Source organism: Sitodiplosis mosellana, unplaced genomic scaffold (genome assembly GCF_009176505.1).
Source record: "Sitodiplosis mosellana isolate CC-2019 unplaced genomic scaffold, AAFC_SMos_1.0 Smas_scaffold_6167, whole genome shotgun sequence".
NCBI lineage: Eukaryota > Metazoa > Arthropoda > Insecta > Diptera > Cecidomyiidae > Sitodiplosis > Sitodiplosis mosellana.
The window spans coordinates 16,428-43,491 of NW_022601408.1; the positions used below are offsets into that span (position 1 = coordinate 16,428).

General features: G+C 38.9%; 1 protein-coding gene across 1 annotated transcript; it reads right to left on the reverse strand.

Moving 5' to 3' along the window:
• Positions 1-1,078: 1,078 nt before the first annotated feature.
• On the reverse strand, positions 1,079-25,989 carry LOC129575415 (titin-like). Its single transcript, XM_055459012.1, has 21 exons — positions 25,405-25,989; positions 23,123-23,367; positions 20,833-22,172; positions 20,484-20,713; positions 18,857-20,221; positions 17,328-18,778; positions 16,751-17,156; positions 16,348-16,491; positions 15,476-16,276; positions 15,149-15,393; positions 11,885-15,004; positions 7,910-8,500; positions 6,199-7,798; positions 5,842-6,129; positions 5,531-5,762; positions 5,259-5,430; positions 4,999-5,185; positions 3,710-4,055; positions 2,353-3,637; positions 2,228-2,278; positions 1,079-2,029 (listed from the first exon to the last, which is right to left on the reverse strand). The coding sequence occupies exons 1-21, from the start codon at positions 25,592-25,594 to the stop codon at positions 1,889-1,891; spliced, it is 14,430 nt and encodes a 4,809-aa protein (XP_055314987.1). The 5' UTR covers positions 25,595-25,989; the 3' UTR covers positions 1,079-1,888.
• Positions 25,990-27,064: the final 1,075 nt, after the last annotated feature.

A 27,064-nucleotide genomic window follows, 5' to 3' on the forward strand; every position in this document is an offset into this window, starting at 1 on the left:
TTAATTATGATTGTAAATTATCAAAAACCAAGTAGTATAACTAAAAGGTGCTATATAGCAACTTTTTGCCTAGTTGGTCTGACTATATAATTCCGAAAATAAATGGTATACGTTTTTCTCCTCTGTTTTCTGTTTTCTATTTTTTGACTCAGCAACATAAACATAAAGGTAAGTGATAGAATAGTCCAAATTTAGACTGGTCACAAGGTAACGTATCGTACAAATGCAAACCGTCGAAGGAGCAACCTTAAATGTTTTGGAACCGTTAAATGAAATTCGTCGTCGGTAAACGCACGCACATATCACCGTGCGTCACCTCTTAATCATTTGGGGCCGGCCCCCCCCCCCCCCATTATTAGTTGGCTTTTAAAAATAGAAAAGAAAGTGAGCCATCGCTGTTTGTTTTCTTTCCAACGCTATTTGCTTTTTTTCTTGCTGTTGAATAGTGCTATGATTTCTTTGAAAACGATCGTTATAAATTTTGAGCAAATTGAAGGCGGCGCTCAGAGCGCATGTGTGTGAAAAATATCGCCTGTGTTTCTATAGTCGTTTTCTTAATTTTTTTTTCGTTTTCATCCTACTTCATCATCTATTCCTAGAATGAGAAACAGAAGCGCGCTTCGTTCGCCCAAAAACCATATGCAATTGAATTTTCGATTTTTCATTTGTTGTTTCCACAAAAGCCGTTTTAATTTTTCGCACGCCATTTTAAATTCTCGATCATTAACAGCAACAACAAAAATATAACGAGGTGGTATTCGGTATATTTTTCGGGAATAACAAATTGAATAATTAAATCTATTTTGGCGCGTATTGACGAAAATTAAGCGGGTAAGGTGACACACAGCAGAACTGTTTCGAAATACATTTTATCTGTATATATACAGATTAGCTCATATCATTTGTTCCGTCTTTACATCTTATTAAAAATAACATACCGAATCTTTAAAATTGAGTACAAACGTCGCGATTGCAATGAGTCTTCAAGAAATATGCAAAAAAATGGTATAACGAATCCTATATGTTCTTAACAACTAAAAGTGACATTATGTATATTCAAATGTAAAGTTCTGGTCAGTTTGCTTTCTATTTTCAACACTTTATTGGCACTCATTATAACATTTGTTTTTAGTTGTGTTTCTTTTCTTTTTCTTTTTTTTTTTTATTATGCAAACAAAATTATTTAGAAAAAATAAATTATATTTGAAGACATCTTTCAGAAATGCTCTATTCGACGATTTTTCGATTTGCATCAAAGTGAAAACCTCATCGAATAAAACACATTCGTGAACACACTCAATAATTTTATTGTCTTCATTTTCTTCACTCTACGCAAATAAGTGAATGCAATCATGCAATCAGTTATCGCTTTTGTCAAACTTGCTTGCGAATCTGAGAGTGGGACACAATTAAATGGTTTACATCTCTTGCGTACTTTACATTATTCAACCAAAAATTTACTTGATCATATATTCACAAGTATCTAATTTTGTTGACCTTTTCTCTCTGATTGGTCGAAATGGAACAAAAAATCAACAAAAATTTCGCACCAAAAATACTTGCAAATTATGTGATATGAGTATTGACATATGGATGTCTTTTTGGCTGTAATGCTGTGCCCTCACACTCAAAAAGCAAACTTTGTTTTATTTTTAAATGAAATTTATGATTTTTTTTCTTCACATAAATGTATTGATTTTACGGGATAATTAAATAACTCTTTTTTTGTTTACTCGGCAAATTTCTATGCACCGGATATTTTTCTCAATTTTTAGTGCTGTCGTTTTTTTTTTGCTTTTAAATGTTCAAAGCTAAAAACAATTTATCGCGAAAATTACAAATCAAACAAATAACACAAAACAGAAACGGTTCAGACAACAGATCTTATTTAGTTCTTACTTTTAACGATAAGTTTGGCCGATGTTTTGACCTGGCCCGCAGAGCTGGTTACACGGCAAGTGAAAAGACCAGAGTCTTCTTCATATGTAGTTGCAATCAATAGGACGGCATTGTTTCCATCGAAGATCATCTGAAGGAGAAAATAATAAACAGAATTCGACCTTATATTAGTATCACAGCTGAAATTGGTTTGAAATGCGCTTGAATAACCATGATTTTGCAAAAACGGGAATGTGATTCCCCAACAAAAAAAAGTGTTTAGACATTCTGAATGCAGTTTATAATTGTAATAAATGGAGTGTTCGAAACATCCAAACAAGATGCATACCTGGAAGTCCGGTGATTCGGGAATCAGAGCACCTTCGCGGAACCATTGGACCTGTGAAAATGGAATTTTAAAGTGTTGTCAAATAGTTCAACCTCTTAAACACTTTTGTCAGTGTTACAACTTACATTGGTTGGTTTGGTTTTTCCTAAAATCGTTGTTTTGAATTGAGCTGGGCTTCCCTCCGGTACAACAACATCTTTCATTGGTGACAATGTTGGCAAACTTTCTTGCATTTCTGGTGCTTGTACACGCAAATTAGCGCTTGTTGTGATCTTTCCGAGTGTATTGGCCAATTCGCACTTATAAGCGCCTTCATCTTCAGGGAAGGCTTCACTTATGCGCAAAGTGTAATATTCTCCATCACGTGACATTTGGAAAAATTTCGACGGTTTAATAATGTTCGGTCCTTTGAACCATTGAGCAGTTGGATTTGGTTTGCCAATCACACGACATTTGAACACAACGCTCGAGCCTTCACTGATTGTCTGATCTTTCAATGGCTCAATAAGTGTTGGTGTTTTCTCGGTACCAGGTACACTTTGTTGCGGTTTCTTTGCCGCAGATTTAGATGATACGACTGTGCATTCGGCTTCACAACGAGCTTCGCCTGCATTGTTTACGGCGACGCATTCATAAGCGCCCGCATCTTCTTGGAACGCTTCGATGATCAATAAAGTGTAGGTATTGTCCTCTTCAACAATCTTGTACTTGATGTTCGGAATGATCTTCTTTCCACCCTTCAACCAGTACACATCCAACGGCTTGGTACCATTGATTTTGGCGTCAAAACGTGCCAATTGTCCTTCATTAACGGTGGCGTCTTGAGCAGTAGACAAGAAACTTGGTGGACTTATCGTTCCTTTGCCTGGACGCTTGCGTTCTTCGACTACTAAATTGGCACTGCACTTAGCCGTACCACCAGCATTCTCGGCAATAACTGAGAACATTGCCGAATCTTCCAGGAAGACTTGGCGAATCATCAAGATTGACTTGGTTCCAAATGTATGGATTTGGAACACTGGCGAATTTTGAATTGGGAAGTCTTCACGGTACCATTGCACTTTTGGAATTGGATCTCCATCGTATTCAACTTCGAAACGAGCTTGATCATTTTCAAACGCACGGCATGGTTGCATCTTCTTTGTGAAGAATGGTGGGTTGGATGGTTTAACTGGTCCTGCCACAACACGTTCTTGTGCTAATCCTTTGTGCTCCATCTCGGTTGTCTCCGTTGCGGTAATTTTACGTGTGATTTCTACATCACCAATGGTTTCTTTTTGCGTTTGCTTTTGACGATTTACGTGTACTTCGCGACCATGAACTGATGATTCTTGCGGTTGAATTGATTGCTGTTGTTGTATTTTTCGAACCGTTTTGGTGCCTGAATCAACGACATCTTCGGTTTTCTCTCTGAAAATGAACGTATAAGAGAACATTTGTAATAAATCAAACCAAATCAACTCTAAATGGCGTTTCACTTACAATTGTTCTTGATATTTCTGTGCCATTCCTTTCGCCATCGACTTATTGACGACTTTTTCGCCTGGAATGGCATATTGGTGGCTTTCTTCGCGTAATTTTGTCTCGCGAAGCAGTTGATCGGTTTCAAGCTCTTGCAATTGACTATAATAGTTTTCGTTTTTCTTTTGTTGTACGGCCTTCGTCCATTCAGGAACTTGCTTAAATCCTTGTGGTGTCTTGCTGAAATGCTGTCCGACATTTACGGTGCCTTGTTCAGCCTTCTGTTGTCTTCGATCCTCAAATGTTTTCTCCAGCTCAGTTTCTTGTCTTTCTTTTTGATAAGGAACCAATTCGGAATCGTACCAGGCTGACAATATAGAATGCAAAATCATATGAGAAAAATGTCAAAGTATGTCATGAGACACCAGAAAAATAACATGTTTTTTTACATTTAACGTTATTGCATCAACCATTATTGTGAGAGAAAAAAAAGAAAGAAAAAAGAGAAAAGCCCATTAATTTAAATTAAAGTTAACCCGCATTGCCACTACGTCATATATAAAAAAATAATTGTTAAAATATATATTTGACTAAATCTAATTTTATTCACATTATGTACAAATCTTACATTTTACCTCGATTGTGTGCTTAAATCACAAAATGACCCATGCCAATTTGCAGCAGCCGCTAGTATTTGATGCGAAGTAAAGCGAATTGGGATTGTGGAATTGCAAAAGGAGCGTATAAAGGAATTGTGCATTGGATTTTGTGAAGTGTAATAGTGTGATTGTGTGATTTGTGTGTGTGTGTGTATTTGCTATTGATATGTTATTTAAACTTTTTCCCAAAAGTTTTGTGTAAGAAAGCAAAGATGTGTTATGTGCCAAAGGCTTTGAAGTAAGCCATAAAACACTTATCAATTACATTATTCTTGTTCAGACAAAAAAGTCACACTAATACACAGACAGCAACTATATAATATTTGACACATTACAGATTCTGTACAACTAACCCAGATACATTGTACTGAATCTGTATTACTTGTATGTGTCAGCGAAACTCAGATTTTTGACAGCTAAATTAAACAGATTCAGTACAATGCATCTGGGTTAGTTGTACAGAATCCGTACAGTGTCAAATATTATATAGTTGCTGTAAGTGTATTAGTGTGACTTTTCGATCTGTGTTTTTACTCCATTTCTTTTTTTAGTGATGATGCTATTCGTTTACGCCATTTCATTAAAATGTTTTTAATTTTTAAAATAACAGAACCAAGTACCGTGTAAAATTCGGATTGAAGAAATACTTACGTCTTGGCGAGTTCTTAAGGACATTGCGATAATCGTCAGTTCGTGGAACAATTTTGAGGTCGGCTGTAGCCATTGTTTCACCAACTGAACTTCTGGCTATTATCTCAATTTTACCGGTGTCGTATTGTCTTGTTTTTGGTATATCCAAATGGTACATTCCATCGTACGTTAGTTTGAATCGAGAGCCCTATAAATTATCATTTGTTTTTTTATTGTAAAATTTTTATCGAATCAAAGTGATCAACGAATGTTTGGCTTACATTAACAACGGTATGGCCATTTACAAGCCACATAACGCGAGGGCGTGGATGGCCGGTGACACGAGCGCAGAACCGAGCCCATTCACCTTCCTCCACCTCAACCGATTCTGGTTTACTAACGAAAACTGGCGCAGTTCTTGGTTTGGCGTCTTCATCTGGTTGTTCCGGTGCACTGAATATCATATAAATATTCAAAAAAAAAAAAATGAAATAAACTCCTGTTTTGATTGAGTATAAGCTTCAGATTTATGAAATACCAAATTGCTACTTACACTTGCCAAGAGGCTTCCATCTCACGAATCTTTTCGATACTTTTCATGTGCTTGGGCAATTGTGAATCGTAGATGATTCCAGGCTTTCCTGATGTTTTGATGATTGCTCTAGTTTCATCTTGTCCGTACAAGTTCGTTGCTCTGCACACATATTCACCGCTATCTTCTGGATAGACCCATCCAAAGTTCATTGCAACATAACCAAAATCATAAATCGGCTCGAAGCGATTCTCTGTAACAGAAAAAAAAATTAACGTGATATTGACAGTCACAAATAATTGATAAATCTGAAAAACTAGTACTGCACTTACTATGATGCAGGGGCTTCCCGTTGAAAAACCACTCAACTTTCATATTTGGATCGCCGACTGGGGCCAATTGACATTCGAATTTGGTTGATTGCATCTCAACAAGAGTTGTTTGATCTTTGATTTGAGTGACGAAACGTGGTGGTTGCTTCTTATCGGCATCATATAAGTCATCTTCCGTAAGGAAAACTTCCGAAGTGTATTTCTTGATGGCAGCTTCCATTTGCATCAATGTTTCGGATGTTTTCATTCCCTTCGGAACTTGATTTTGCAAAATAATCGATGGCAATTCTGACAATGGAAAATTAGATACATTTATTTTCGCTAAATTGTAATGCATAAACTAAATTTTCAACTTACTTTTGCATGAAATGTTTGCTTTGGTGAAGTCCTCACCAAAATCATTAACGGCACGGCATACATATTCACCCGAATCTTCGGCGTAAACATACAAAATGTCCAGCGACACATATCCAAGGTCGTGAACATTTCTGTAGCGATGTCCCATTGGTAGTGGCTTACCGTTGCGGTACCATTCGATACGAAGTTTTGGATCTCCCTTTGGTTCAACGCGACACTCGAAACGAGTGCATTCCGACTCTTCAACAGTACGTGATGTAATGTGTGTAATGAATTTTGGTGGTCCAGCTGGTGCTTCTTCAGGAACTGGTTCGGTGATTGGTCCACGTTCCAAGTCCTTCAAGTGCTCTGCAGTCATGCCTTGGGGCAATTGTGAATCTGAAATGATTCCTTGTTTGCCGATGCATGTAACTTTAGCTTTAGTTACGGCTTGTCCCCATTTGTTAGTTGCTCTGCAAACATATTCTCCAGAATCACGCAAGTAAATATAGTCGATATCGAGTGCAATGAATCCAAAATCGTTGAGTTGATGTACTCTTGAGCCAGTGGCCAATGGACGGCCATTGAAAAACCAGTCAATGCGCATCGATGGATCCCCAACTGGTTCAACGCGGCAATCGAAATGAATTGGTCCACCTTCTGGTATATCCAAGTTATCGGAGATATCAACGGTGAATTTAGGTGGATGAGCTTCTTCTTCATCGACAAAGATTTCTTCCCGCTTATGCAGATTTTCCTCAAGTTTCTGCAAACTCTCCGTACCGGTTCTGAAGTTGGATGGTAATTGTGGTTCCATTATGATTCCTTGACGACCTTTTACTTTCAATTTGCACGAAACAGTTGCTTCGCCATGCTTATTCGTTGCTTTGCATGTGTACAAACCACCGTCACGCTGATAGCATCCAGCAATTTCCAAGATGACAAAACCGAAATCGTTTATTGTCTTGATGCGCGAGCCCTGCCATTGTGCTTTGCCATTGTGATACCACTCAACTTGTAAGCTTGGATCGTTAATTGGTGTCAAGCGACATTCAAAGTGGGCCAATCCATTCTCATTGATTGTTAGATCAGCTGGTGAAGTAATGAACTCTGGCGGCTTGCCAGTCTCTTCTTCGGGCATTGTCTCACCATATTGAACACCAAGTCCTTCGAGTTCGGCGATTCTATCGATGGTTCCTTCCATTCCTTTGGGCAATTGTGACTCAAGGATAATGCTTCGCTTTCCTTGAACCTTCATCGATGCAGTTGTAACGGCTTGTCCGTATTCGTTGATTGCACGGCATGCGTATTCGCCAGAGTCTTCTGGATAAACTGGTGAAATTTCCAAAATGACAAATCCAAAGTCACAGAATGTACGGAAACGTGAGCCGGTCTTCGCCGGTTTGCCATTGAAATACCATTCAATCTTCAATTTTGGATCGTCAGTTGGAGTGACACGGGCTTCGAAGTGAACATTTTCACCTTCGCGCAAACTATCTACATTCGACAATGGAACAGTAAATACAGGTGCTCTACCCTTCGTTTCTTCAACAGCTTCGGTTCTAGTACGAATTTGTGAATCTTCAAGATCTTGAATCTTCTCCAAACCACCTTCCATTCCCTGTGAAAAAGAAAAATTTTGTTCATGAATATTTCAGGAAAATTTATTTTTTTCATTTAAAATTAAACCAAAACTTCAACAATGACAAAAAAAAGTTTGCATTCTACTTACTCTTGGCAATTGTGAGTCAAGGACGAGGTTGGTCTTGGAATAGCAGCGCAATGATGACTTGGTCACAGCTGTTCCGTATTTATTTGAAGCACGGCACTCATATTCGCCAGAGTTTTCTTCGTAACAGTACAAAATGTCCAAAATAACGATGCCAAAGTCATGGAAAGTACGGAATCGGTGGCCATGTGGTAACTTGTTTCCATTGTAATACCATTCAACGACCAAATCTGGATCATTGACTGGTGTCAATCGGGCTTCGAAGTGCGCACTTTGACCTTCAACCAATTTGGAAATATCCTGCAATTCGGTAATGAAGCGTGGCGCTTCTCCAGTTGGTGTTCGTGGTGCTGCTTGTTGTGGCAACCCTAATGCTTCCAATTCACGAATTCGTTCCAAAGACTGTGGCTGCAAGCTATCATAGAAAACTCCACTCTTTCCGAAGCATTCGATGGTGGCACGAGTGAAATCTTCACCATACTTGTTCCACGCTCGGCATACGTAATCACCAGAATCGTGGCTTTGCACGTAAGCAATATCGAGCAAAACATAGCCGAAGTCGGAAACAGGCTTGATTCTGGTTGAGTGGCGGATCTTTAGCAAATAAAAAATAAAATTTTAGCAAATTGAATGGAACATATAATAAGAAAGATATATCTCGTCCTATTGCGATGATTGCGATTGAACAATATTTTATGAATAAATTGGAAAACTTCTTAAATTTTTTTTAAACCTATACAAACGGTTAGCCACTATTGAGCTTATTGCCAATGCCATCAGAAATGCAGGCAACATTTCAAATAATGTATGTTTCTTGTCGTTTTAATGCAACGGAAAACATTTTTGAATTTTTTTTTTTCAATTCTTAAATATTATAAATAATTTCCCAAATCGATCAAAAGTCACCATTTTCGTGAATTGGGTATATACAAAACGAAACCAGGTACTCATCATCATATCATTTTAGATTCCCGGCAAAGATATTGAAAGCAAGCTCCGAATGAACAAAATCACGGCAAAACCGTTGGAATCAATCTTTTTTTTTTGATCATTATCGACACTTCAATTGGTTCCATACATTTTTTTGACAATTATAGCTTCGCTAATTCGAACTACTGTGCACAACTTGTTAATGAAAAAATGGAAACATTACTTGGTGATGCGATTGCAATATCAAACTTTCATAATACAACGAGACCGAAGCTGTTGAACACTTTCAAGGACATTCGTTCAACATTCAATGGCTTAGTGGAGAATAGCGATTGGATGGATCAAGAGACAAAAAGAGCCGTCATCGAAAAGTCCAATGCCATGAAGATGAATATTGGATTTTCAGAGTTTTTACTCAACAAAACCAAAGTGGATGCATATTTGAAGGATCTAAACCGGAAGGAGTATTCATTGGCAGACAATTTGGGTACAGTGAAAAAAATCCAAGATGAGTTAGACACAATCTGTAAGTGGGATGTGCCTGATTCAATGCCCACAGAAAATTAATGGATTTTACTATCCTGGAATGAATGCTTTAAGTAATATTGTCCTTGACTTGATGCCATTATGCATCACTCATAGAATGTCATTGTAATCGATTTTCGTTTGCATCCGGTAAGCTATAAGTTGACGACCATCATATATTTCCAACATAAACGTCAACGCACTACGAAAACGATTAGAAAGGTAAGTACAAACATATAATGAAGTGATGCAAAACTATCTCATAATTAATCATCTGTTTGTTCTCTTTTTTTCTCAAAGTTGGTTGAGATTGATTTTGATGAGACAAAGTGTAACGCGCGAGATCGGGATATACACCAATCTCTTTGTAATTTGTACAAAGACCAAAAGATAAACGAAAAGGTCTATGTCTTGATTGAACGGGAGAGCAATCAGCAGGCAATCGAGAAAGACCACATCGCATACAGTGGTGCATCTATCGAGATGACAACAGCAGAGCGAGAATTATACCGTCTTTAAGTTCACATGTATTAAATTGTACTCGGTAAGGAGGGAAGATTATCAGTGCATAAACAAAATCTAGAAATGTATGATGGATTACATGGATCACATCTGAGCGGAAAAATAGTGGAGTGTTATTTTGTTCGTGTGCCATATCTATCTAGCGACACATTTGGAGCAAAGTATGCTCCAAACATTCAACAACAAGTAATCGTTTGAAGACATCGCACATCCCGAATAGTATTCATCGGCTTGTTAAACTATCGTCCGCGTTTTCAACAGCATTTGCCCAACTGTTACTTGACAACCAAGATAATATTCTAAAGCTACACCCGATCTGAACGGTATGAGCTTTTTACATTGAAAATTTGCTATTCTGTGCCTTAAACAGACAAAACTAAACAAAAGCGAAAAATGCAATAACAACAATCAAAACCCATGAGAGTAATTTAGGTTTGTTATTCATATCACCACCGTCTCATTGTAAAACTGTAACAGTTCAGAATAGTCCCGCTTTGGAAATACTTGAATTCGATGTAAAACTTTTAACAATTTTTTCGTCATTTCCAAAACAAAACAAAAAATCAAGTTATACAGTACAAAATTCATCAAAGAAATTTTCAACGTGATCGAATCCAATTCCAAAACAAATAAGATAAAAACGTATAGATTTAAATTAAATAGCAATTTGAAATTTTAATTAGGAATAGTCTACCAAAAATTGTTGAAAACTGACTCGAAATAAAGCATTTAAACCTAATTATTTTTCGATGTCAACGACACTGAAAACAATTTCCAGTCAACCCCCTAACTCATTTTACCGCTTCTCAACCAAGAAAGATTTATTTTATGAATTAAATTTATTCCCTATACTTATTATTGTCATTTTTCTTTCTATACACATCTTCTGTTCACCCTTGTTGTTGTAGAGAAAACGAAATTTCATTATGCAAGTACTACGGAAAAAATATACCCCACTTGAAGCCCATATACAAACATAAACAGTAATATTTTGGCTTTTTCGTTCGAATATTACAACGCATTGCCACACACAGAAAAGAATCCCCGGAAATTTTAGGTGTTCGCCGTAAAATTTGACATTTATATATAAATTTCTATGTACATTTTACCGGCAACACTTGAATTTTCCGGGCGATGACATAATTTCAAATATTCCAACAGAAATTAGCGCCATCTGTCATTTCAAGCGGTAAAATATATATAGTATTTGATAAAATGTTCGAAAATATGTCATCGCCCGGAAAATTGAAGTGTTGCCGGTAAAATGTATATAGAAATTTATATATAAATGTCAAATTTTACGGCGAACACCCAAAATTTCCGGGGATTCTTTTCTGTGTGCAACATTAACTCGTACAACAGTTAATTCTCATCTTTGATCGTCCATTGATTTTTAATTTTGGATTCGATTCGAAATTGGTTTGAAGGAAAATCGGCGTAATTATGCAGCAATAAATAAATCCTAAATATGAAATGTTATTGTATTGGCGAAGCCGGAGATGGAGTCACAGCCGCACGTTTCGTGCGTACGTATGCATACAGATGCAAACTAGCACAGTTTGAGGAATAATTGGCGATACCCAAATCATTCATCATGAACGGTTCAGGATACACAAAATCGTACATTAATAAAACAAAGAATTCACATAAAATTAGAAATAAAAACCGGGCCCGAGAAAATAGTGCGGTGTGCGTATTACGATGTGTGCGTATTTGTTACAAGCACTTGGAAAAGCGGTCAAATTGTGACGAAAATCCAAAACGGCATAACGTACGAAACCCATAAACGGTTCATTAGTTCAGAAACTGGCTACTTGAAAACGAAGTGAAAAAGTCGAATTCAACAAACACTCACAAAAACGCTATTGATCGCCACATCAGGCGATAATCTACTCGTAAATCAACTCACACACTCATACACACACGTCCAAGAAAATGAACTTTCGTTTGCATGTTCTAAGTCTCTCTTAAAAAAAATCTTTAAAAAACTAGGTCACTTACCGGTTTCCCATTACAGTACCATTCAACTTTCAATTCTGGATCGTTAACCGGAACCAATGTGCATTCAAAGTGGGCCGATTGACCATCTTTTAATCCAGTAAGGTTCTGAATTTGAGTGGTGAATTTAGGTGGCTGTCCAGCTAAACGCTCAACACATGTCAAAAATGTGCTGATTTCAGCTGTTCCGTGTTTGTTCGTAGCACGGCATGTATATGTACCAGAGTCTTCGATTTTCGTTCCAATTATCTCTAGCACAACCATACCAAATGCGTACACGGTTTTAAAACGATGACTGGCATCAATGCTTTGTCCATTATAGAACCATTCCACAACCATCGATTGATCGCCAGTTGGAACGAGCATGGCATCATAGTGAGCAATTTCACCTTCAGAAATGTTTGGAATTGTAACAAATTCAGTTGTGAAACGAGGTGGTTGACCACTTTCAGCTTGTTCAGCGCCAGCATCGGGTTTGCGCAACGAATCTTCCAAATTCTGAATAGTTTCAAGTCCCTCGGCGCCTTTAGGATGTTGAGTGCCCTCAATGATGCTCTCTTTTCCAGTGCAAACAATTGTGCTTGTAGTAAAGGCTTCTCCCTTTCTGTTGGTTGCTTTGCAGGTATAAATACCTTGATCACGTTCGTATACATCGACCAAATCAAGTGTAACGAAACCGAATTCGCTATTCATTTTGAATCGGGAACCGTGTTGCAATACTTTCCCATTGAAATACCATTCAATCTTTAAGTTTGGATCTTCCTTTGGTTCGACTTGGCCCTCCAAATGAAGAGCTTGATTTTCATTCAAACGGAATTCTGGTTCCAATGGTTTGGTCCATACTGGAGCTGGATAATCTTTCTCTGGTTTGAATACTTCGCGGTTGTATCTATTAGCCAATGCTTCTTCGGTCTCTTGAACGGCTTCCAATCCACTTTGTCCCTGTGGATGTTGTGTGTCCAAGAACATTGTTTGCGCTCCGACGCATCGCAAACTGCCCGATGTTGATGCAGTTCCCTTTGAGTTGGTTGCCTTGCATGTGTAAATGCCTGAGTTTTCAGCATATGTTGACACGATATCTAAACCACAGTATCCCATGTCATAGGTGGTCTTATATTTGGAACCAGCATTAGCTGGTTTGTTATTGAAGAACCATTCGATTTGCATGGTTGGATCTCTGGCCGGTTCAACGTTACATTCGAAACGGACATTATCATTTTCTTTGCATTCAATATTGTTCAAATGAGTGATGAAGACTGGTGATTCATAAACTGGTTCTGGTATTTCGGGGCGGCCTGGTTTTGGCTCTTCCAACTGAGCGATGCGTGGCAAAGCATCTGGATGCAAAGAATCGCCAAGCAACCAATGTTTATCACCAACTCTGATCGATGATGTTGAAACGGCTTCGCCCACCAAGTTTGTGGCCTTGCACGTGTAAATGCCAGAATCGTCATCGCGCAATGAATTGATTTGCAAGATCACCAAACCGAAATCGAATGTGCTTCGTATGCGCGATCCAGTTGTTAAAGATACCCCATTCTTAAACCATTCGATCTTCAAATTTGGATCAGCACGTGGCTCAACTTGTGCTTCCAGTTGAATGTTTTGTCCTTCGACCAATTTTTCGTAGCTCTGCAAATGAGTTGTAAACACTGGAGCTGGTTGAGGTGTGGCATCAACAAACATTTCTGGCACACGATTCATGGCGGCTTCTTTCAATTGGATTTGTTGCCATGATTCTGGCGACAATGTATCACCAACGATTGATGATTTTCCTTTGACTTTCATGCCAGTCGATGATACAGCTTCACCGGCCAAATTGATTGCCTTGCACATATAAATGCCGGAATCTTCCGTTACGACTGAGCTAATATCGAGTGATACGAATCCAAAGTCATGCGAAGTACGGAGTCTAGATCCCATTTTCAATTCAACGCCATTGACGTACCATTCATAACGTAAGTTTGGATCGCCAACAGGTACAACGCGTGCTTCAAAGTGAGCATGTTGTCCTTCCCATAATTCAGCTGGGCCAGTCAAAAGCTGAGTGAAGATTGGCTTTTCGAATACACGCTCTGGTGCAGGTGCAGGTCCTTGAGCTGGTCGTTCAAGTTGTTGCAATTTAGGAATACTGTCTGGATGTTGTGTGTCCATTTGGATGCTAGCGTGTGTGCGAATCTTCATGGCAGCCGTTGTGACAGCTTCGCCCAAAGCATTTGTGGCACGGCACATGTAAACTCCTTGATCTTCGGCCCGAATATGGGTTATGTCCATCGAAACAAAACCGAAATCATGTTGTTTTGTAATGCGTGAGCTGTCTTCGATGAGTTGTTCGTTACGATACCACTCAACCTTCAACGTTGGATCTCCAACTGGAATCAAACGACATTCAAAGTGTGCGGTTTGACCTTCAGTGATTGAGTCGATATTTTGTAATGGTTGAGTGAACACCGGACGTTGTCTTGTTACCGGTTCAGGTACTTCTGGTCGAGCATGTGGTGTTCCCAATTCCAATTGACGAATCTTTTCGAGTCCCTCTGGTCGTTGAGACTCGGTGATAATGCTGCCTTTGGCAATGACATTCAAACGGATTGATGATCGACTTTCACCGAGCGCATTGAAGGCACGGACCATGTACTCGCCAGCATCTTCAGCCACTGCTTTTTGAATGTCAAGTGAAATATAGCCAAAATCGAAAGTGGTATGGAATCGTGAGGCAGACTGCAAAAGCTTTCCATTGTGGTAGAATTCAATGCGTAGATTAGCATCATGGATTGGCTCAACTTGTGCCTCGAAGTGGGCGGTTTGACCTTCATAAATTTCGGTAGAACCATGCAAGTTGGTGGTGAATCGTGGTGGTGTGATTGGAACTTCAGCGATTTCGTTGCGAGTTGGAGCTCCGCGTGATTCGAGTTTTTGGATTTTCTCCAATCCATCTGGATGCTGTGTATCCAAAATGATACTCTTTCGGTTTACGCAACGAATGTTGCATGTATTCATTGCTTCGCCCAATAAATTCGTTGCTTTGCACATGTAAGTTCCAGAATCTTCGCCATACACATACAAAATATCAAGTGCGACATATCCAAAGTCGTGTGTTGTTCTGTAGCGATGTCCAGTAGCCTAAATAAAGAAATTATAAATGTCATTTTCATAAGACTGTTTCAGTATTGAAATGAAATGCGTATTGCAAAAATGTAATGAATAGACAAATTTGATTGTAAAAGAGAAGAAAAATTGTTTTAAAGGAAAAAAATAGTTAACTACCAATCGCTTTCCATTTCTGAACCATTCGATCTTCAAATTGGCGTCATTGATCGGCTCAACGCGACATTCCAAGTGGGCGTGATCACCTTCCTTGAGGTTTTCCAAACTTGTCAATGGATTCAAGAACACTGGTTTCTGTCCAACTTCTTCAGCTTCTGGTTCTTTTGGTTTTTGGTAGCTTTCCAATTGGCGAATCTTCTGCAATCGTTGCTCGTCCAACGTTTCCAAGAATAGACCAGCGTTAGCTATGACATTGATGACGAAAAATGTTCATTTTACATTATTTTAATCTCACACACAAATCCCAAATTCATATTTGAAACTTACCAGCTGCGGAAACGGAGCAAGTTGTTACAGCTTCACCAACTGCGTTCTTAGCCTTGCACATGTAGGTTCCAGTATCTTCGGAGTGTGCATAGAGAATATCGAGGGCAACAAAACCGAAATCGTAGGTGGTTTTGAAACGATGTCCTTGTTGGACTGGTTTACCATTGCAAAACCATTCGACCACCATTGTTGGATCATTGACAGGAGTCAAAGTGGCTTCCAAGTGTACTGGTTTCCCTTCTTGCACAGCCGCATTTCGCAATGGTCGGCCAAATTCAGGCTTCTCCAAAACAATTACATCATCATCTGCCTTGCGTTTGTAACGCGAATCACCTTCCAAATAGTGGATCTTCTCCAAGGCGCTATCATTTTGTGTTTCATATACGATGCTGGCACGTGGTTGTACGCCCAGCTTAACACCTGACTGAGCTTGACCATTCAAATTGGTCACACGGCATGTATATTCGCCACTATCTTCAGCGTACACAGTCAAGATGTCAAGTGCGGCAAATCCGAAATCGTAAGTTGTGCGGAATCGATGGCCCGATTGCAGTGGTTTTCCATTATAAAGCCACTCAACTTTCAAATTCGAATCTGGATATGGTTCAATGCGACATTCGTAGTGGGCACTTTGACCTTCATGCAAATTGCTTGGACCATTCAATTGAGTTATAAAACGAGGTGCTTGACGCACAATAGTATCCTCTTCCTCGTGTCGTTGATGGCGGGAAGTATCTTCCAATTGATGGATCTTCTGCAGAGCCGATTCATTTTGCGTTTCCATTTGGAGAGCGGCTTTAGCTGTTAGAAAGTATGAAAGAAAAAAAAAATCAACCTCCATTCGCAACCGAAGACATTTTCAAATAATTTACATTGAACAATGAGCGCTGCAGATGTTACAGCTTGTCCCAATTCATTGATGGCTCGGCATGTGTACGTTCCCGAATCTTCTGGATTCACGTATTTCATATTCAGGGCAACGTATCCAAAGTCGTGCATAGTTGTCAATCGGTTAGCTGTTATCGAATTATTGAATTAATTATTAATTGGATAAGATTTCGTGCTATCAATATCAACATCCATGTGGAAAACAATTGTCTGACTGGCTATAACTGAAGTCTACTACATATTTGTCTGCATTCAGATTGTGATTGCAGTTTACTATTTGTACTGGATAATCACTTAGATAGCCAGTCGACTACATCTCATAATAATGAATTGGATGCTCAGTCAGAATATTTCCACACGGTTAGTCTATATCAAACGTTAACTTACATGCATCTAGTGGCACACCATTCCTCAACCATTCGACTTTGAGTTTTGGATCTCCAACGGGGATGATACGTGCTTCGAAATGAACGGCTTGGTTCTCGGCGACACGAATGTCACGAACAGGCATCGTGAAAACTGGTGCTTGTGTGATGATTTCTTCTTGAACGCTTCGTGTTTGATGTCTCGAAGTATCCTCCAAGTGGTTGATGCTGCGAAGTGCGCCTTCGTGTTGCGATTCAGTATAAATGGCCTTTCTTGTGTGAACATTTGCAATAGCCGATGTAACGGCTTCACCAAGAGCATTGATTGCACGGCAAGTATAGGTTCCCGAATCTTCTGGCAAGCAAGAGAGGATGTCCAATGCAACGAATCCGAAATTGTTGGTTTCAGTGAATCTAGATCCGGATTTCTGTGAAATAATTTTGAATCGAATTCATTTAATGCGATTAAAGTTTATTAATAGTTGAATGCATGATGAAATTGAATAAAGCAATTGTCAAATCTGGCAATGTTCATAAATATGAATTTGTCTATAAGCTAGTTACTAGTTGATCATTATAATATGAAAAATAAAACTCACCAGTGGCTTATTATTGTGGTACCATTCGACCTTCATTGTTGGATCGGAAACTGGAATAATGCGGCACTCGAAATGAGCACGTTGACCTTCCTTGATATCAACATTTTTCAATGATGTTGTGAAGACTGGTGTTTGCTTGGTAATCTCCTCATTCACTTCACTGCGTGAATATTTCGATCGATCTTCTAAGTATTGAATTTGCTCTAGTCCAGCCTCATTTTGAGTTGTTGTCAAAATTTGTTGACTACTGCGGCAATCCAGAGAGCAAGTTGTCTCATCGACACCAACCAAATTGGCGGCGCGACATGTATAAACGCCCGAATCTTCCGCAATCAAGTCAATAATGTCGAGTGCAACGTATCCGAAATCGTGAATTGGACGGAAACGATGACCTACTGTGACTGGGCGACCGTTCTTGAACCATTCCACTTTCAAATTGGAATCGGTGACTGGTTCCAATTTGCATTCAAAGTGGGCGTGTTGTCCTTCGCGCAATTTCGACAAATCTTTTGGTTTGGACAAGAATCGTGGTTTAATGTTTGATTGTTCGTCAATTTGTTCGGTACGCTTGTAGCGTGAAGAATCTTCCAAATATTGAATCTTTTCTAAGCCAGACTTGTTTTGGGTTTCCGTAATCAAATCTTTTTGTGCAATAACGCGAACCGAACATGAGGTGACTGCTTCGCCAAGTTGATTTCGGGCTTGGCAAGTGTAAACACCTGAGTCAACAGCATACACGCCCAAAAGATCCAAAGCAACATAATCGAAATCATGGGCTGGTCTAAAGCGATGACCGAATTTGAGTGGATGCCCGTTGACAAACCATTCTACTCTCATTGTTGGATCACCGACTGGCTGCAATCGGCATTCAAGATGCACATTGGTTCCTTCAACCGTTTCAATGTTATGCAATGGACGAGTGAATTGTGGTGCTTGCAGTACAGTAATTTCTTCAGCTGCTTGATGTTGACGGCGTGAAGAATCTTCAAGCGCTTGTATATGCTCCATTGACATTTCATTTTGCGTTTCAGTCAAAATGTCCGATTTACCGATGACACGGACGCAGGATGATGTATGGGCCGAGCCAAGATGGTTTGTGGCTCGAACAGTGTACTCACCGGAGTCAAGACTGCTGGCATGGATAATATCCAAAGCAACAAAACCGAAATCATAGTATGTACGGAAGCGTGATCCAATTGTGATGGGTTTCCCATTATGAAACCATTCGACACGCATGGTTGGATCGCCCAATGGCTCGAGGCGACACTCCAAATGGATGTTCTTGCCTTCATTAACGGGTTTTGGGTCCGACAATGGTTGAACAAAATAAGGTTTCGATTTTGAAATCTCTTCGATTTCATATTGAGGTTCAACGAATTTCGAATTCTCTAATTTTTGCGTTTTTTCGTAGATGCCTTTGTGCATTGATGACGTATCTATGCTTGAACGAGCTAAAATATTTTTGATTCATTAGAATTATGCGAACGATCTTTCAATAAAATAAGGGGCGACTAAATGTTAATACTTACTTTCGACTACCATTTGGGCGGACAGTTGCTCTTCACCAAGTTGGTTTCTAGCCACAACGGTATAAACTCCAGCATCTTCAGCTCGTACGCTTAATATATCTAATGCGACATAGCCGAAATCGTGATAGATTTGGATGCGATTAGCCGGCATGATTGCTTTGCCGTTATGATACCACTCAATTTTCAGATTTAGATCATTTTGTGGTTCAACACGAGCTTCAAAGTGAGCGCGTTGTCCTTCAATAATTTTATTTGTTCCCTTCATTGGGCCCAAAAAGCGTGGTTTCTGCAAAATTTGCACTTCTTCTTCTGCCTTACGGCTGTATCTGCTTGTATCTTCCAAGTTCTGGATCTTTTGCAATCCGGCTGGATTGTTTGTGTCGAAGCTGATGTCATTCTTGGTGACAACGGTGATTCGGGCCGATGTTGAGGCTTGTCCAATGGCATTAGTAGCACGACATGTGTATGTACCAATGTCATGGACAGACACGTGTTTAATTGTTAATGCAACATATCCGAAATTGAAGAATGATGTGATCCGTGAACTGGCTTTGATCGGATGTCCATCTTTGAACCATTCCACTTTCAATGTAGAATCACCCACCGGCTCGAGGCGAGCTTCAAAGTGGGCAAATCCATTTTCACGGATATTCAATTGATCTTTGATTGGTGTTTTGAATACAGGTGGTGATACACTTTCCGGTATCTCCTGTGCATATTTTTGTTGTTGTTGACGTTGATGAGACTCGAGCTCTTCAACGCTCTCGATATATCGTTGTTGTTCGGGAATTCCGAGGTCAGCAGTAACGGTGTTACGGGAAAAAACTTGTATCGTTGCAGTGCTAATGGCTTCACCAAGACGGTTCACGGCACGGCAAGTGTACGAACCGCTATCTTCAGCTCTTAAGTGCAAAATATTGAGAGAGACATAGCCAAAGTTGAAGATGGCGGTAATTCGTGAGCTTGCTGTGATTGGACGCCCGTCCTTGTACCATTCAACCTTCATCGTTGAATCGTTCACAGGTGACAATTGACCTTCGAAATGAGCATTTCTACCCTCTTCCAGCTGACCCAAATTTCTTAGTGGACGAATGAAAGCTGGCTTTTCATTGATTGAATCATCAACGCTTTCGGTTCGTTGGTATCTTGAGTAATCTTCTAATTGTTGAATATATTGCAAACTATTCGGGTTTTGCGACGATTTTTCAATTGTTGAACGTTGCGTAACTCGTAAAATGCCACGAGATTCAGCAACGCCAGTCGCACTTGTGACTCGGCAAACGTACTCGCCAGCATCTTCGGCGATAATACTCAACATATCAAGTGCAATAAATCCAAATTTAAATATATAGGTTGATCGAGAGCCTGATGGCAAAATGAGCAAAGAAAAAAATCATGTTAAAACGAACCCTGGAATATTTCACAGCTCGAAAACTGATTGAAAACTACGAAGGAAATGCATAAATGAATTTCAGACACTTGTTTTCTTCAAATGAAAAATTCATCAACAAAAGATCAATAGTCGTTCCAGAAAGAAATACATTTTTACGACGAATTTTATTGGTTAATCACAAAATTATATGAGAATGACAAGCGAGCATCCGCTCAAGAGGTGATTGGTACTTACTTGCGGCTAATGGTCTTCCATTCAAAAACCATTCGACATACATCGTGGGGTCTCCAACTGGTTCAATGCGACCCTCGAAGTGAATTTTACCACCTTCAGTTTGTGTGACATCTTTCAATGGCACAATAAATTGAGGCGGTGGATAAACGCGGTCTCCATCCTCAGGTCGAGCATGCGGTCTTGCACGCTCAACATGTCGCAAAAAAATAACTTCGGGTTCGGGTTCAGGTCTAATGAAGAGATCGGCATCATATTTATATTCATATTCAGATTTAGATCATTGTTTGCAATATACAAGTAACCAATGCACATACACACAAACGTGCGGTATTTGCAATGAAACACTTACTCAGGTTCGATAATCTTAGTCGGCCGTGGGAAGTAAAGACGTCTTTGCTCGGGGGTTGGATCTTTGGGTAGTTGCACATAGAGGCGTGCTCGTGTTGCTGTCGATCCCGCAACATTTTGAGCAGTGCATTGATACCAACCAGCATCAGCAGCGGTTGCTCTGGGTATATCAAGTGAGGTGGCACCTCCGTCAACCGAAACGTATAGATTTGGGTTTGGCAACAATGTGCTTCCATCCTTTTGCCATGTGATTCGTGGCACAGGTGTTCCAATTGCACGTGCATTCAATAAAACTGGTTCGCCTTCGCGGACATTGACAGTAGTGAAACGTTCAACAAATTTGGGTGCGACCACTTGTTCCTTTTCCACTACGCCTAGTTGAGCTTGAATGGCTACTTCTCCAGCCTTGTTACGAGCAACGCATGTGACAGTACCAGCGTCGTATCGGCTAACATTTGTAATCATCAACGAATGGTTGCCCGATTCATTGACAAGAATTTTGTGCGTTGCATCGTCTTGCACTTGTTTATCATTTATGTACCACAACACTTCCGGATACGGACGACCGGTAATTCGGCAATCGAATCTTGTCATTTTTCCTTCAGTCACATCTCTGTTTTCAAAGACACGAATAAAGTTAGGTGCCAGAGCTTTTCCTTGTTCGGCTAATTCGGCTTGTGCGTCTGGTTGTCGGTAAACGGGCACTTCTTGAGCTGGCTCAATGGCTAGCACAGCCGATGAAACAACACAACCTTGCGGATTTTCCGCTAACAACGTGTAGTGGCCAGAGTCGTTGGCATTTGAATTTCTGATGCGCAACGTAGCTTGATTATTGGAATATATCGTTTCATGCTTGCTACTGTCGACCAAACGTTGACCATCTTTGAACCATGTCAATCTTGGTCTTGGATTTGAGCCAACTTTAGCAGAGAAAGTGGCATCCGAACCTTCAACTAACTTCGAGTTACGTGGTTTTTGTGTGATTTGTGGTGGAGTGGCCGGTCCAAGATTACGATCAACTTCATAGCACAAATTGTAATCGTTTTCGCCAACATTACGACGCGTCACTGACTCTCTGAATGATGTTTCGCGTAAAATACGATACTCGAACGTATCTACTTTGAACTCCTCATGAATCGATGTGAAAGAGTAGCCATTCGAAAATTGATTCGATTGATTAGTTTGTTTATAGAATTGCTGATGGACATTTTGCATCGGTGGAAGCGGTTGACCTTCGGGTTGAATATGAACCGAGCAAATTGCTTCACCATATTGGTTTCTAGCGGTGCATGTATACTCGCCTTCATCGCCAGGACCAATATGGTTAATCAAAAGTGATACCTGTAAATAAAAGTGTATATTGAATGCTGTCCAAAAATATTCGTTCAACTTTTTCGAAACTCAGCAACTGTCAACGCTTGCCTCCAAAAATAGAATATATACCATTATTTTGTAATTTTTCCTACTATTTTTCATTATAATTTTCGGATTGGTTGTGAAAAGTTAGATAAAAACGATCGATTTAAAATAATTTTAGCTAATTTTGCAATTTACAAGCTATTTTAATAAATAATAGATGTCGCTATAATATTGAGTGTGTGCGTAGAAAATTTATTTCATTTTGATATATTTTGCGTTTTCCTTTTTTTTCGTGAGAAGGCGTAACTAATCAACAGCGATACAGCCATTCAGTAATGTAGTGTTTTATTGTCTACCCAAAATAATTTCCAAAAGAACAATTGTCAAATAATCAAGTTTACTCTTAACTTAGGATTCAGTTTTATTTGTTTAAATTATAATTACGTATACGTAGCAAATTCCGATATATTTGACTAAATTATCATGTAAAAAATCAAAAATTTCAAATGCAAGCCAAATATCATAAATAATACCTATCATTTTTGGCTAATGTGTCATTCCATCGGTAAGAAACTGAATAAAATTGATATCAAATTGACAATTTTTTTATCTAATTTTTTTTTTACGAACAATCGGAATATTTCTTCAGAAGCAGTCGAAATATGAGAGAAAAATAAAAAAATTACAATTTTTAAATGACTTGAATGTCCATAGAATCGGCAGCGCTTAGCGACCTCCGATTGGTCTTATGATACTTAAAATAACCTATTTTGGAGGCAAGCCCCGACGATTGTAATAGTTTCACGTGGAAAATGGCAAAATCACCAGAAATAAAACCACTCTAATGTTGCAACAATGCTGGAAACTTTTAAAGCAATTGAGCAATCTGAATGAAAATTTGAATAAACAAAAAAGTTATTCAAAGCACTTACATCACCCGTATTCTCATTGTAATTTATTTGGTATTTGTTGGACGGGAGAAGTGGTGCGCCTTTTCGCGTCCAAGAAACAACCGGTTTTGGATTTCCACGTAGTTTGCCTTCAAACAATGCATTTCCGCCCTGAGCGAAACGTGCATTTTTGAAGATTTTTTCAAATACTGGTGGAGAAATATCACTTTGACTCTGTGGTTGATTGGCTAAACCACCTTGATTGTATTGGTTTTCTGAACCATGTACTGTAATGAAAAACAATAAAAAAACCATGAATAAGAGAAATGGAAATATGCATCAATGAATTGGTGAATTTGTTCAGAATCAGGAAGTCGCATTTATTCAATTCTTCTCTCATCGATTAGTTCGCAAATCGAGTGGAACCGATAATATTACGTCTTATATTTTATGCCATAAATTTGCATGTCGTGCTACTGTCGTTGTACTGTCAGTGTGTATGTAGTATATTTTGTTTATATTTTCCTCTCATTAATTTATTTGCATTATATTTTGTCCTATAACTGTCCCTAGTGTGACTAGCCATTACATCATGTTCTTTTTATATTTCAAATGAACAGCACAGTGCTTTCTACCGCGAGAGGAAAATAGATGAGTGATTAGCCGAAAAAAAATGCCGCGTCCAATTTCTGTGGATAAATAAATGTCAGAGAGCTCATATTGAATTCATTCACACGTTATATGTATGCCTATTTTATCATCGACATCCATTCGCCCACATACACCATAGAACATTACGAACGAATCTATTTACGAATGAGAAAACAGGACGGTGGAGGCTCCGAAATGGTCGGCATCTACATCTACATACATTATTCATTTTTGTATATATGATCAAAAAAGAAAATTCGAATGTTTGTTCAGGCGGCACCTACACAAAATCAAAAACCTCTACCAGAAGATTAGATGCACATACGTGCTAGCTATTGGAAATTCAATTCATTCAATTCATTCATGTTCACCAAATGAAATCAACTGTCGAAAATACCCGTAGAATGTTGCAATCCTAATTATACAGGCTAAATGCAATTTATATTGAATTACTCACTGAAAGCAACGTTTATCATTTTAATTGTCTGTGCGACACTTTTCAGGTGGGCTTTCTGTGAACAGAACAGATGACAAAAACGTATTGCAGTTTCAAATATTTCCTCAATTTTGCATGGCATTCTTCACCTTGAGTAAAATCAATGGGAAGTCCCCATTGGACACGCCAGCAATACATCATCAGTGATTGCATTACATTCAAGATAAAGAAGTCTCACTTTGGCAAGTGCAAAATATGCAGGGATTTCATTGAGAATGAGAGTCCCAATTCGTTCAGAAGAAATGTGGTAAATCTGTCTAGAGCATTCGATGAGTGGCTATGCATCTGTTTAATTAGGTGTCACCCAGATAATTCATTAAAATATTTCTCAATCGCTTCCAAAGTGTGACACACATTCGAAGGCTCGTGAAGCTTTTATGTACAAACGAATACCCCTGTCATCTAAATTTATAACAAATACGTTTTTGAAAATACATGATAATTCGTGTATGCGGCAACCGAACAGAACAGAACAGAATCGAAAGCGCAGAAACAGAAGAGGAAGAAGAAAAGAAGAAGCAAGAAAACAAGAATGTTGAAATTGATTATACCGCGAACCAAATTTTATTGCGAGAAAAATGCTTTAGTTGGCTCTTCTCAATGGACCATAGCATTGAGAGGAGATCCGAAGTGTAAATATGAAATGGCCGACAGAGAAAAAATAAAAATATTTTGCGTTTGTGGCCGTCGTGTTGCTTTTTTTTATCGAATAAAATGAAAACCAAATGAAATAATTGTGAAAGATATAAATATCAGTGACTCTGGTGAAATGAGTAACAACACTCTGGCCCAGAAAATGTTTAAGCTGCTGCAGCATCTCCTGTCTATTAATAGAAACTTATCCATACACACACCGAGTGCGACTAGTGTTTAATCCTTTGCAAATTAAAGAAAATCCGTTCACTTCATTTTATTCGGCACACTAGATTCTTTTTTCATTCCTCCTTTTTTATTGGCCATTCAGATTACAAAATTCCATTCACGATTGTCCTTTTTGCCCTTAGCCAAAAAAAAAGGAGAAAAGAACTGAGCACAACACATTCATGGCGAAGCGATCAAAATACACAACTACTGCTGCTTTAAGTTTGGTGTAGTTTCGAGGGCGTGAACTTTTCGATTTGTACGTTAGTTCGACTTCGGCGGAATTCCAATTTATCTGATAGTCCCTTTAACTGACCTCTTTGCTGCGTTACTTGACGGATAGTATGCTCGGTACGCGTAATCCTTTGTTGCTGAGCTAACTGTTGCTGCTGCTGCTGTTGTTGTTGTAGCTGTTGCTGCTGCTGATGGTATTGATTGCTATCCTGATTGACAGCATACTCTTGCACGCTTTTTTGTTGTTGCGAACTAAAATTTTGCCGATGCATTATATAACACTTTTATTCTTCTATATCTCACACGATGTGCACACAAAATTTTCTTCCTCTTTAACAATTTGCAAATCTTTTTTTCCTTCTTTTCTCTTTTCACTTTCTTTTTTTCTTCGTTTGACGTTAATTACTTCAATTGAAACGATTGATTACCACTACTTTCATAAAACTTATTGAAAACAGAAGTAATCCTCGATGTTGTTGGTAATTTCCTTATTGATATTTTCGAATTGTTTTCAAGTGACAGTTCGTTGAAAAAAAAAATCACACTATCGCCTAAGAAAGTCGATCTTGTGCCCATAAGATAGGCAAAGATTTGGTTTTTCGTAATCCCGAGACTAATATTAAACTAAGACGTCCGTCGTTATAAAACAGCGAGCTAAGAGTGAGGATCATTTTATCGGCTAAATATTCTCGCGGCTGATGCTCTCTTGCGCTCTCACTTGCGCTACAATGATAGTTCGGGTGTTTATTTTTAGAAACATCGATCGCCGAGCGCCTCACGAATGCAGTGAGAAAAATATTGAAAAGTTGCCGTTGCGCTCTTTCCGCTGCCAACCGAAATTCGAGACGAATCGAATTGAATCAGCATTGGAATATGTTTCATCGGAATTTTCACTTTTAAAAATGTAACAACAACGCCAACCAACTGAAAAACTATATACGACACATAAAGTCGCAGCACACAGACAATCACCGTCAAGCAAATACTGATCGTGTTTTCCAAAATAAATCAAATGGGAACGCAAATAGCAGCTTTCATCATTGCATGTGACCTGTGCTAAATTCCCAAACACTGTTTGTTTCAGTCGGCACTGATGCGTTTTCGCATTAAATTCAATTTTCGTCGGGATGTAAATTCTTCATTGAAATCATTCAGTCACATTATTCGCTCCTCTTGAAATCGCATCACCCATCCATCCGGTGTTCGCAAAACACACATCGACCCAATCCGAATGCCTGTCAAAATTGGTGGCCTTATTATGAAATTTGAACTGTCCGAATTTTATTTTCATAGCCCCATCATCTACTTCTAAAAATATTCGCCATCTTGACATGAGTAAAAAAAATATCAACAAATGATTGATATAGCGCTGGGATGCGATGCGGGACGAAAGGACGATAAAAAAAAACTTATTATTTTGTTTTATTATGAATGACTCTTTTCAAAAAAACAAAATTGTTTCGCGAACGTTTGCGCATCGCACAACACACACCGGTAACCGTAAGTTTCAACTGCTTTGTTACAGTCGCCACAAATCTTGAACAAGTTCAAACGCTAATTTCCATTAAGTTAAAATTATGGATTGTATCATTTAATAAATAAAGTCTGCTACAGCAGCTGATATTGAACTAGTAAAATAGTACACGCAGCGAGAGTCACAATATCGCCAAATATAGCATTCAATGAAAATGACGCAACGAATTGGATACAAAAATTGTTCACTTTATATGGACGTTGGTATA